The 11,864-nt window shown below is 43.1% G+C and overlaps 1 protein-coding gene and 1 long non-coding RNA gene across 2 annotated transcripts; one reads left to right on the top strand and one right to left on the bottom strand.

Moving 5' to 3' along the window:
• Positions 1 to 224: 224 nt before the first annotated feature.
• c1ql2 (complement component 1, q subcomponent-like 2) lies at positions 225 to 2,204 on the bottom strand. The gene is made up of 2 exons (XM_004571952.5): positions 1,396 to 2,204; positions 225 to 1,154 (listed from the first exon to the last, which is right to left on the bottom strand). The coding sequence occupies exons 1-2, from the start codon at positions 1,975 to 1,977 to the stop codon at positions 975 to 977; spliced, it is 762 nt and encodes a 253-aa protein (XP_004572009.1). The 5' UTR covers positions 1,978 to 2,204; the 3' UTR covers positions 225 to 974.
• Positions 2,205 to 5,159: 2,955 nt separating this feature from the next.
• Positions 5,160 to 11,110, top strand: LOC143412993 (uncharacterized). The gene is made up of 3 exons (XR_013093539.1): positions 5,160 to 5,282; positions 5,642 to 5,728; positions 11,049 to 11,110. It is a non-coding gene; the product is annotated as an uncharacterized LOC143412993 (long non-coding RNA).
• The last annotated feature ends 754 nt before the right edge of the window (positions 11,111 to 11,864 follow it).

The raw sequence follows: 11,864 nt of genomic DNA, 5'->3' as shown, positions 1-11,864 counted from the left end.
CTGCCCCTGTTCTAAGGAATTCATCATTAACGTCTTGTTTCCAATATATTTCTGATATATTTGTATATACCTACTTTTCTTATGTATTTATTACTTTTCACCTGCTCACAGGGGTTCCACTATGTCTACAACATGCTGTTATTACTGACAGTCACAACCCTCCATACCATCATAGAAAACAATCTTTTATTAAAGATAGTAAAGCGCTATATAAATACAGGCCATTTACCATTTACCATTTATTGAAATTACTGACCAACACTTATACTGGAATGTGAAGCAATCTTGACACATTCGTGCAACAACAGATGGACAGTTAATTACAGCTTATATTAGTAATTTCTTCTTGAATAGATAAATACATAAAAACATACATCTGAATAGACTATATATCCATAAATTAGCACTGCTTCACGCATTAATGTCTTCTGTATAGGGGATGGGGGGCTCATCAACAGTTGAGCCATAGACACGGTGATGCACAAAATCCACACAGTTTGATTGTTTAAATATCTGCACTGTAAACACACACTTATAAACACACACACAGAGTCTTTGTTCCTAACACACACACACACACACACACACACACACACACACACACACACACACACACACATATATATATATATATATATATATATATATATATATATATATATATATATATAATTTGCTGAATCTTGTATTATACTCATTTCACTTCTTTCTCCGGCAGAAATGTGTTTCAAAGGGGTTCCTATGCACTGGAAAGGATACGGAAAAATAATTAGCACCCGTGTTTTAAAAGGGAACTCCTAGAATTTAAATAAAAAGAAGAATCCATATCCTTTGAAGAAAGTTAGATTTTTAAAATTGAGTACAATGACAGGGGTTTTGTTGTTGGGTGGCAGCTTTCTTCATCAGTTTGATGAGCTGTGTTTAGAGGCTTTTTTCTCTCGCACGGCCTGTTGGAGTGGGTAGACGTTCCCAAATTAGTCCGGGTACAGAAGGAAACCTGAAAACGTGCTGTATTTGTTGTTGTTTCCACCGTGCGCTTTTCCGCCGTCCAGCTTTACATAAATCTCGTCCCCGGAATCAAGATGTAGGACGACGCTGTTACTGGCATAGTCGTAGTTCTGGTCTGCATCCTGCGCTATAGCACTGGCCCGGACCTGCATGAAAGATAATTGGAGATAATTAGCATTACTCAAATCATGACAGGTTAAGCTAAAGCGAGAACAACCCATTCAGAATACAGAACATAGTTCCTCACTAGACTCTTGACTTGAAATGAGAGTGCGTAATTGCGCAGCACAGCTCCGTTGTGAAGTCCATTCATGCAATAAACAATCACTAAGAGTTTACATTTGTGCTTACAAAGCACGGGTTTTTAACAAACAATTGGGTATTTACCTGCCCGTTTTTACACAAGTCTGCCCACATGCTTGTCCCGTCCCCTCCGCGCATCAGCACATGATAGGTGAAGTAATAAATCCCGGACACCTGGCATGTAAACTTGCCGGTCGTCGGGTCATAGTGGTTCCCCAGGTTCGTGACAACGTCGTCGAAGCGCAGCACTTCGTATCCCTCGTGAGGATTTTTCAGTCCCACATAAAACGCTATCTTTGCCCCGCCGATAGCCGTGCCCAATTCTCCGGCAGTCTCAGTCCGCGCTGTGCCCTCTACTCCGGAATACCCGAGCTTTCCAAAATATCCTCTATCCCCTGGTGGCCCCCTCGGACCCGGTGGTCCCGGTTCGCCAGGTGGTCCCCTCGGCCCCGGTTTCCCCGACCGACCTGGCTCGCCCTTAGCTCCTTGAACAAAGCTGGGGGATGGAATGGCGCTCAGGTCCTGCATGACCTCCAAAGCCGCGGTGCTAGGTTTGGGGTTGTACGGGTCACAGATCATCCGACAGGTGCCCATCATCTCGTAGTGCGCATCGGTCTTAGAGGTTTGGACTAACAGGGGAATCACGATAAGGAGAGTCAAAACCATGACGATTCCAACCACAGCAGCGATGAGTCTCTTCCTCTGGAGAGTCCGAGAAGCAAGCGCTATAAAGTCCGTTTTGCTTTGGGACGTAATTATGGAAGGTAGTAAAAGCTCACTTGAAAAGAAAGCGGACCTAAACGAGTCACTCAGTCCCACGATAACATAAAGAGAGAGGGAGGAGAGAGGACAGCAAACGCAACGCCACCCTGAGCCCTCTTCAGCCTGCAGCGTTCAGCGCGGTGCCGCTGTCACTTGACTTTGCGCAGCTGACATATTCGTTTTGGCGTAGCTGGATGGCATCTCGGAGCGAGAAGACGCTTGCAGCAGGTTTTGTTCGTTCCCCCCCCCCCCCCCCCCCCCCCCCCCCAAAGTGAGAGGGGAGTCGGGAGCTGTTGACGCAGCAAGTTGAGGGCAAAGCCTGTTGCGTTAAGGCGGCAGCAATAATCATGTCATCTTTATTTATGAATTATAAATCCCTTTGCATAATTCTCAGCGGAAGGAATCAGGACACATTATTGACACTTTGAATCCCCAGGAGACCGTGGCACATTTCCCATTTTTTCTCCGTAAATTCGAGGAAATTACCTTAAAGATGGATTTTGTCTTTGAGAAGAAGGGTCGAATAAATAGTTTCAGATGAACAGTTCAGTGTAGTCACAACTTCAGTCTCTGTGTTTGAGAAAAAAAGACCATTTGTTTTTTGACTAATGGTGAAACAGAATAAAACAAATTGACTGCTTCAGAAGTATCCAGTTCACAGCCAGTCACAGACGGAACCTTCCTTCGCAGCTTATTAATTCTGTTGGTGTCACCAGCTCCAATACTGCTCCCCTACCAGACCACAGCAAATTGAACACTGCGCTTGCAACAGCTGAGTAATAGAAAATGAGAGTGGTTTTTAGTGAAAACATTACTTTGAATAATTAAACAGATGGGACAAAAAGGCATATTAATGACAAAATGTAGTTTAAAAATAAAGATTTTTTGGAATTTGTTTTTAGAAATGCTTCCATAATAAAACTGAAAGCAACAGGTGAACAATGTGCATCTGTCAGCTTAACATCAAACAGAAGTGGGAAAAAAGCTGATAGAAAAAGTCTCGCTGAGTTTATTTATAGTCCCGGAGTGTTGGGGACCTCCTCAAGGATGTCCAGCTTCTCAAAAACATCAGCGGTTCTGCCTGATAAGATACGTGCGTTCATCTGAGTCATTTGCTGTGACCTCCACAGTCACCACATCTCAGCTTAGCTGAATCATCATCATACGCTATATGTTGACAGTGTTGTCCACTATCATCATTAAAAAAACAAATAAGGGTAAGAATGTAAGAATGGTGTCCATCCCTCCAGCTGAATTCCAGAGAGTGTAAAATACACTGAAGATGTTCTGACAGCACTCTATGCTGGCTTTTTCTTTAATTTTGCATAATCAAGTGTATACAGTGAGTGTAATAATTATTAGATGTCCTGCTAAATTTGTAAGTTTGCTCACTTACAAAAAAATGAATAGTGTCTATTTTTCCTGGTAGATTCATTTTTATGGAGAGAGAGAGACAGAATATAAAATCTAGATGAATAAATGTTATAATTTATAACCAGCTATTAAAGTTATGATTTGCATAAATATTTAATCCATGCAACAGAGTTATGGTTACCACAGATTGGCTGTGTGCCACATGCTAATAAATAAATCCTGAACTAGGTGTATAAAGCACACCTTTCCACAGAAAGAATGTCTTCCATCCCAACCTCTGCCACCACAGGCAACAGCAAACAGATGTCAGGGATAACTGTGTTAACCTGCACGTGGAATTGGCTGCAAGACCATCGACAAGGACTTTGTCAAAAAGGTGACAACTGTTGATGTGATTATTTGGAAGTGAAAGAAAATATAAAATATCAATGACAACAATCACCCTCGGTCTCGAACTTCATGTAAGAGTTTGCGGATGAAAACGAGAGAGGTGGATCAGCTATTACACAGAAGGGGCTCATTGAGGATTTGAGGGCAATTAAACTCACAGTGACCAAGAACTATGGTGTAGCAGTAACACACCACACCATAATGGACTGAAATCTTACAGTGCACAAGGTTCCCCTGCTCAATAAGGAACACACACAGCCCATCCTAAGTTTGCCTGTAAACATCTAAATTCAGAGAAAGTTTAGGAGAAAGTGCTATGAAACCAAAATCGAGCTCTTTGGCATCAACTTGATCTGCTGTATTTGGAGGAAGAGAAATGGTGAGTCTGACCCAAAGACACCATCCCTACAGTCAAGCATGGGGATGGAAACATTATGCTTTTCCAATTAGGGGTACAGGATGACTTATTTCAATTCAAAGCCAAATAACAACAGACAACTTCAAATCACTGTACACTGGAAGTTAAACACTCTATAATGATATATGACATGATACTGGAGAAGATCCAGAAAGTAATACTAATGATTAATTACAAGAAGTTCTATAAACACAGAGTTTAACACACTAAGGGACCAGTGGACAGGGCCACGTACCTCCCAAAGCCAGAACACCGAAGATGGTTTGTGGATGTGTTTTCAAGCATGACGATGATCCAAAACGTACCACAAAGGCAACAACAGATTTGGTGGTAGGAGCTGAATCTTCGAGTTACCAAGCAGCAGCAAGAAAACCCAAAGCAATTAGAGAGTTTCTGCAAACCTGGTGACTACTACAACAAATATCTTACCACTGTGCCAAATTGTGTTTTGCTCATATGACTTTTATTTCATGTTTCTTTTAGATTTTTGGCTGAAATTCTGTCTCCATCCATTAAAATGATTAAGGTTTATTAAAATTGGCCAGATTTCTAGAAACAAGAGCTGCTCTTTCCAAAGTGGGATGGATGCCAACTCTCCTAACAAGGCCAGGTTTTCTTATGGAGAACAAGACATGTCCATGGAAGTACCGCCTAAGCTTCTGGGCCATGGCACCATTGAAGATGGCAACCCACCCACCATCTTCAATGGTGTCAACTGTATTTTTTTATGATCCAGAAGCCAATGGCGTGTCCAGCGGGGTGGCCTGGGGGGGCACAGGCCACCCCCCCAACCAGACTGGCCACCCCAGGTGCCACCCCAAAGGCAAAATAATAAAATTCAATCAAATATCAAATGTCCGATTATGTTTTCACGGTGAGGCTCAGATATCCGAGTGTAAGTGAATGCAGCATCGGCTTCTGCGCTATGCGCATCACGTTAGCAAAGGTAGGAGAGCCAAGCGCGAAAGACGTCACTGCAGGAAACAATTTTTCGGTGAAAGAAAATGAGGACAGAATAAATGTCCCGGTAAGTAATATCAAGTTTGTTGAGTTTAGTAAACTTCGGTGAAATCAGAATACCAAGGAAAAAAATAACACTTAAAGAATTATTGCAGCCGTGGAATATTTCAGACAGTATGCTACTGAGGGCAGCTAACATAAGAGTTATGAGTTATAAGATATAATCTAAGTCGTAACATTGCTGTATGGAGCTGCAGATTTGGTTGCAGGTTAACATAGCTGGACTGGCCATCGGGCTTATTTGACTTATTTTTTATTTTTTTTTGTAACGGCATGAACAATGAGAGGTGGTGGATTGGCCAGATGCAGGTCGATGTGTAGAAATAACTCCGTTGTTTGGTGGTGGCTATGGTGGGGCTTCCACAGAGGCCAGCAGGTGGATGAGGGAAGGGGAGGCAGGAGGAGAGCCCCGAGGCAGCCGCCAGTCCGAGTGTCAGGTGAACTGAACTTCAGGTAAGAAGTTATGACCTGCAGTCTGTCTGGGTCAGATATGAACCAAGTTTAGGTGGAGTTTATTTTCATGTTGCTGACTTTTTACTGTCAGTTGCAATAACTCATACTGCGTTTTAGCCAGCTGGGTGGGTGCTATGATGTTACTGATAGTGAACTTTATTTTATTCATAAGGTTAGTTAGTAGAGTTGCCAACGGCTCCTTAAAAAAATGGAATGGTCCCTCATTCAGAGAAAATATTACACGTTTCGTATTGAGCTGAGAAGAGACGCAGTTTGTCCCGAACTTTAGCTAGAATGGAAAAAAGACACAAAGCTGGATTTATTCTGTCTTTATGCTGCACAGCTGCCTCTTCTTCTCTCATTCTCTCCCCTGCCTCTCCTGTTGCTACTTCAATCATGAAACTGATCAATGATCAGCTGATCGGCTTTTCTCTCTTGTTTATTTATCGCCCACTTTGCGCCAGAAAGAGGAAACCAGCGGATGTCGCGCTAAACAACAGCAGCACGTTTAAGCTTGATCAGCTGTTGTTAGAATTTATTTAATATTAATTTCTAGTATCAGCTGATGTTTGCTGGAGCCACAGCTGTAAAGCTGCTGGTCATGATATCGGTTTGGATATGTGGTGAGAGGGAAACATGAAGATGAAACCAGGAGATGTCCTTACTGAACCATCAGAGCTGAACAGGTGATGGAGAAACAGGTTTACCTTTTAGGTGACATGAATGAGTTGAAGGGAAGTTATGAACTGTTTCTGAGAGACAAATAACACCAGGATCCTTTTTTATGTAGCTGACAGCTGGTAACTGTGCAGGGGCGGGTCTAGGAAAGTTTTGCCAGGGGGGCATGTAGGGCATTAACAGGGAAAGGCACAAAGAAATACTTTTCTTTCTTATTCTCATTTAAAATACCTAGCTTTTATTAAATAATTATCTAAATCTTACAACCAAAGTTTTTATCTGACGTAAAATGTATAGAAATCATACATATACCAACAAGACTATACATCACTGTCACAACAGGGTTTGTTTTCAGTCAAAGTCTTTATGGCTTTAACACCTGGTGGGTCGGTCTGTAGTGAAAATGCCCAATTTTTTTGTCCCAGTCCAGCCCTGCAGGTTAATACTGGCAGTGTCACCATGCCAGCTGACTGTATTTCATCATCAGCCAGTGTTGTTCTTGATCAATATTACCAAAGTTTACCATAAGGCAGCATAGAAAGTATTTACTTGCTTTCAGGTTTTATTCAAATGTTAGTCTTTTCATTTGTTTCCCCACTTTTTTCCTGTTTCAAAATCAAACACCAGTTTGTGAGAAGATTATCTTCTTTTTTTAATAAGCAGATAAAGTTTTACATTGGCTAATATGCCAATTGTATGTTAAAAATGTTCGTATTTTAATATTCAAAAATGTTTTTGCCCAAAACATATGTGCACTATATGTCAGTAAAAATACTATGTAAATATTGATGTCCTTGACTGCTGAGTAAACACTGACAAAGCACTGATTGTATCTCTTGTACTTTATCAACGCAGTATCTAAAAACTTTGCACCGTAGTGGTTAAAATCTCATTCTAATAAGAGTTAAAAGTGCATTTGGTTATTAGGTTTATAGGATTATTGAATTATGGTTAAGGGTTGGTAGAATTTTTTTTTTAAACATTATCTGCCAATTAAATCTGCCACCCTTCTCCAAATCTGTGCCCCTACCTGGCCCCCCCAACAAAAATTTTCTAGACACGCCACTGCCAGAAGCTTAGGTGGTACTGCCAAAAAAGCATTAGCAGCGGCAACGGCATCGCACTATGACCAACTCTATGAAGAACTGGACATGCCCGGGGGAGCGAACAAAGTCTACCGTCTCGCCAAATAAATGCCATCGAGCAATGCAGGACATCGGCCAGGTCAAACATATCAACAATGTCAACCATCAGATCCTTTGCGACCCACCCATCATCTTCAAACATTGGAGCAACTGCTTTTCGGATATCTGCAACTTGGAGTTGCCCCACCAGCCAATCCACAGCACCGAACCCGTCCCAGAACCCATCCCGTCAATTACCATCAAGGAAGTAGAAGTCACCGCCAAGAAAATGAAGAATGGCAAAGCAACTGGAATAGACAACATTCCAGCCAAAGTTTGGAAGCTACTCGGCCGCCAGGATGCCTCAATCCTAACCAACCTGTTCAACAACTTCATCAGAGATGGGGCTGTCCCAGCAGTCTGGTCAACCAGCAGCACAGTGCCCATCTGGAGAGGTAAAGGCAACGACTGCTCCAATTACCGCCAATCCGACTCCTGTGCCACACCATGAAGATATTCAATTCAGTTCTATTCAATTCAAATTTTTTTTTTATTTATATAGCGCCAAATCACAACAACAGTTGCCTCAAGGTGCTTTACATTGTACAGTAGATCGTACAATAATACATACAGAGAAAAACCCAACAATCATATGACCCCCTATGAGCAAGCACTTTGGCAACAGTGGGAAGGAAAAACTCCCTTTTAACAGGAAGAAACCTCTGGCAGAACCAGGCTCAGGGAGGGGCGGGGCCATCTGCTGTGACCGGTTCGGGTGAGAGAAGGAAGACAGGATAAAGACATGCTGTGGAAGAGAGACAGAGGTTAATAACAGATATGATTCAATGCAGAGAGGTCTGTTAACACATAGTGAGTGAGAAAGGTGACTGGAAAGGAAAAACTCAATGCATCATGGGAATCCCCGGCAGCCTACGTCTATTGCAGCATAACTAAGGGAGGATTCAGGGTCACCTGGTCCAGCCCTAACTATATGCTTTAGCAAAAAGGAAAGTTTGAAGCCTAATCTTGAAAGTAGAGATAGTGTCTGTCTCCTGAATCCAAACTGGAAGCTGGTTCCACAGAAGAGGGGCCTGAAAACTGAAGGCTCTGCCTCCCATTCTACTTTTAAATACTCTAGGAACAACAAGTAGGCCTGCAGAGCGAGAGCGAAGTGCTCTAATAGGGTGATATGGTACTACAAGGTCATTAAGATAAGATGGGGTCTGATTATTTAAGACCTTATAGTGAGGAGCAGGATTTTGAATTCTGGATTTAGAGAAATCTGCTCTCTCTTTCTAGTCCCTGTCAGGACTCTTGCTGCAGCATTTTGGATTAACTGAAGGCTTTTCAGGGAGTTTTTAGGACATCCTGATAATAATGAATTACAGTCGTCCAGCCTGGAAGTAATAAATGCATGAACTAGTTTTTCAGCGTCACTCTGAGACAGGACATTTCTAACTTTAGAGATGTTGCACAAATGGAAGAAAACAGTCTTACATATTTGTTTAATATGTGCGTTGAAGGACATGTCCTGGTCAAAAATGACTCCAAGGTTCCTCACAGCGTTACTGGAGGCCAAGGTAATGCCATCCAGAGTAAGAATCTGGTTAGATACCATATTTCTAAGATTTTCAGGGCCGAGTACAATAACCTCAGTTTGATCTGAATTAAGAAGCAGAAAGTTAGCGGCCATCCAGGTCTTTATGTCTTTAAGACATTCCTGCAGTTTAACTAATTGGTGTGTGTTATCTGGCTTCATGGACAGATAGAGCTGGGTGTCATCTGCATAGCAGTGTAAATGTATGCTATGTCTTCTAATGATGCTGCCTAAGGGAAGCATGTATAATGTAAACAGAATTGGTCCTAGCACTGAACCCTGTGGAACTCCATAATTAACCTCAGTGTGTGAAGAGGACTCTCCATTTACATGCACAAACTGGAGTCTATTAGATAGATATGATACAAACCACTGCAGCACAGTACCTGTAATACCTGCAGAATGTTCTAATCGCTCTAATAGGATATTATGGTCGACAGTATCGAACGCTGCACTGAGGTCTAGCAGGACAAGCACAGAGATGAGTCCACTGTCAGAGGCCATAAGAAGATCATTTGTAACCTTCACTAAAGCTGTTTCTGTGCTGTGATGAGCTCTGAAACCTGACTGAAACTCTTTAAATAAGCCTCTGCAGATGATCTGTTAGCTGTTTGACAACTACTCTTTCAAGGATGTTTGATATAAAGGAAGGTTGGAGATTGGCCTATAATTAGCTAAGACTGCTGGGTCTAGAGATGCTTTTTGAGTACAAAAAGTGTACAAAAACGTGACCAGCACAGTCAGAAGCCCAGTGGGAACATCGCCACCTTTCAGCATCACCGTGGGCGTGCACCAAGGCTCCGCACTGTCCCCGCTTCTCTTCATCCTCTTCATGGACACCGTGACCGCTGACCTCCAAGCACCCCGCCCTTGGACACTCCTCTATGCCATTGATGTCTTCCTCGCAGATGAATCCCGAATGGAGCTGCAACGCCAAACGCAGCAATGGAAGAGTGAGTACGGGCTGAGGTTGAACACCAAGAAGACTAAGTACTTAGAAGCCGACCCCCAAACCGACAGCACCATCAGCATCGATGGGGAAGACCTGGCAAAAGTATCTCACTTCTGGTACCTCAGATCGATGATCAGCAATGACGGCAACATCCTGCCAGACGTACGAGCCAGGATTAATGCGGCCTGGATGAAGTGGTGCCAAGTCACTGGTGTCCTGTGCGACCGACGAATACCTGACCACCTCAAGTCAAAGATCTACAAAAGCATAGTGCGCCCTGTGGCCCTTTATGGATCAGCGTGTTGGCCGTCCACCGCAAAGCACGAACAGGCCCTTCACACAATGGAAATGCGGATACTGCGATGGTGCCTGGGCCTGAAACTATGGGACCATGTCATGAACACCGACTTCCGAAAGCGGCTGGGCATCGCATCGATCACGGAGAAGATGCAAGGAGCGCAACTGCGATGGTATGGGCACGTGGTCAGAAGTGACAAAAACTTGGTGGCAAGAACAGCACTGCGACTCCGCCCCCAAGGCCGGCAACCAAGGGGCAGACCAATAAGGCGATGGATAGACCGAATCAAAGACGACGTGAAGAGGATCGCACCAACTTGAACGACGACCTTGATTGTGCTGAATGGCGGCGGGTTGCAGAAAAGCGGACCCTGCAGAGCGGGAATAACGCTAGGAGGAAGGTGTTATGGTCCCTCAGTCCTCACCAGGTTTTGATTCTTTCAATTTCACTGCTTCAGTTTCTATCGTCTTTCCTACCTGTGATTGTTAGTTGTTGTCTTTGCTCCTGGACATGACTTATTCGGGGTTCCTGATCTTGGCTCTACACATCTGTCTTCAATTTTCTCATCAGCAGTCATGTTTGAGGTAGTGGCTGGCTGCTGTTCACTGCTGAATTGTTGAACTTCGTAGCTGGTGAAGCCCTGACTCCTTTTGCTTCTGTTTATGCTCCAGTTTTGCCTCAAAGATACCGACTGCGTGTTTCCTTCTGTACAGACCTTCCTGGAGCCCCTCTTTGGTGAGTCTGCATGAGTTGTATAAAAGCAGAGTCAGATGAAGAGTAACGAATGTTTGGATGCCTTTTCTGGGATCCCTAGAGCCCCTTTTCCCCCTTTCACATTGAATATAGCACTGTTGCATTACTGTGGTATTGTAAATAAGTGAACTGTGATTTTCCTGAGACCTCCTCTCGAGTCCACTCTCTCCAGTGAACATGACAGCTGGAGCCATTTAAAAGTTAGCTGGTGCCTATTTCCTATTTGTCTGATCTGTTACAGAGGCACGACTTGCCTTCTGTTGTCAGGATCAGCTAATCCTTATCTCCACAGATCTGGGATTTAATCTCTCCTCATATCCCCTTGTCTCAGCAGGCTAAGCTAGCAACTAACAAAGCACCCATGTTTATTCTCAGGAGCTCCCCTGTACTGCTGATGACAGACACGCACACAAAATCAAGTGTTGATGCTGAACAACAAAGTCAAATGCACAAACATAGTCATAATAGTAATAAGTAAATATAAGTAAATAAGTGCACTGACACAAACAGGAAGCTAAAGAGCCCAAATAAAATCATCCCGTGTTGGTGATGAGCATCCTTAATGAAAAAAGCAAGAGAAGAGAAGCAGAGATTCACTTTCAGCTGGATGTTAAGAAGCTAAATGAATGCATATTGTTTGTTATTAGGTGAGTGTGTGGGGAAAGCAAAGGTATAATATGGCTTCACTGAGCAGTTCCTGGTATTTTGTCACTGTGGTTCCTGCCTGTTTTAGC

The sequence above is a fragment of the Maylandia zebra genome, linkage group LG16, assembly GCF_041146795.1.
Source record: "Maylandia zebra isolate NMK-2024a linkage group LG16, Mzebra_GT3a, whole genome shotgun sequence".
Classification (NCBI taxonomy): Eukaryota; Metazoa; Chordata; class Actinopteri; order Cichliformes; family Cichlidae; genus Maylandia; species Maylandia zebra.
This window is presented reverse-complemented; position numbering and strand designations above follow the sequence as displayed.

What these genes read in the sequence shown, in the direction of transcription:
- c1ql2 (XM_004571952.5), bottom strand. Translation starts at nt 1,977, where the DNA reads ATGGTTTTGACTCTCCTTATCGTGATTCCCCTGTTAGTCCAAACCTCT. An exon ending in ACTTGTGTAAAAACGGGCAG is followed by an intron (nt 1,155 to 1,395) that starts GTAAATACCCAA and finishes TCTTTCATGCAG; the next exon opens with GTCCGGGCCAGTGCTATAGC.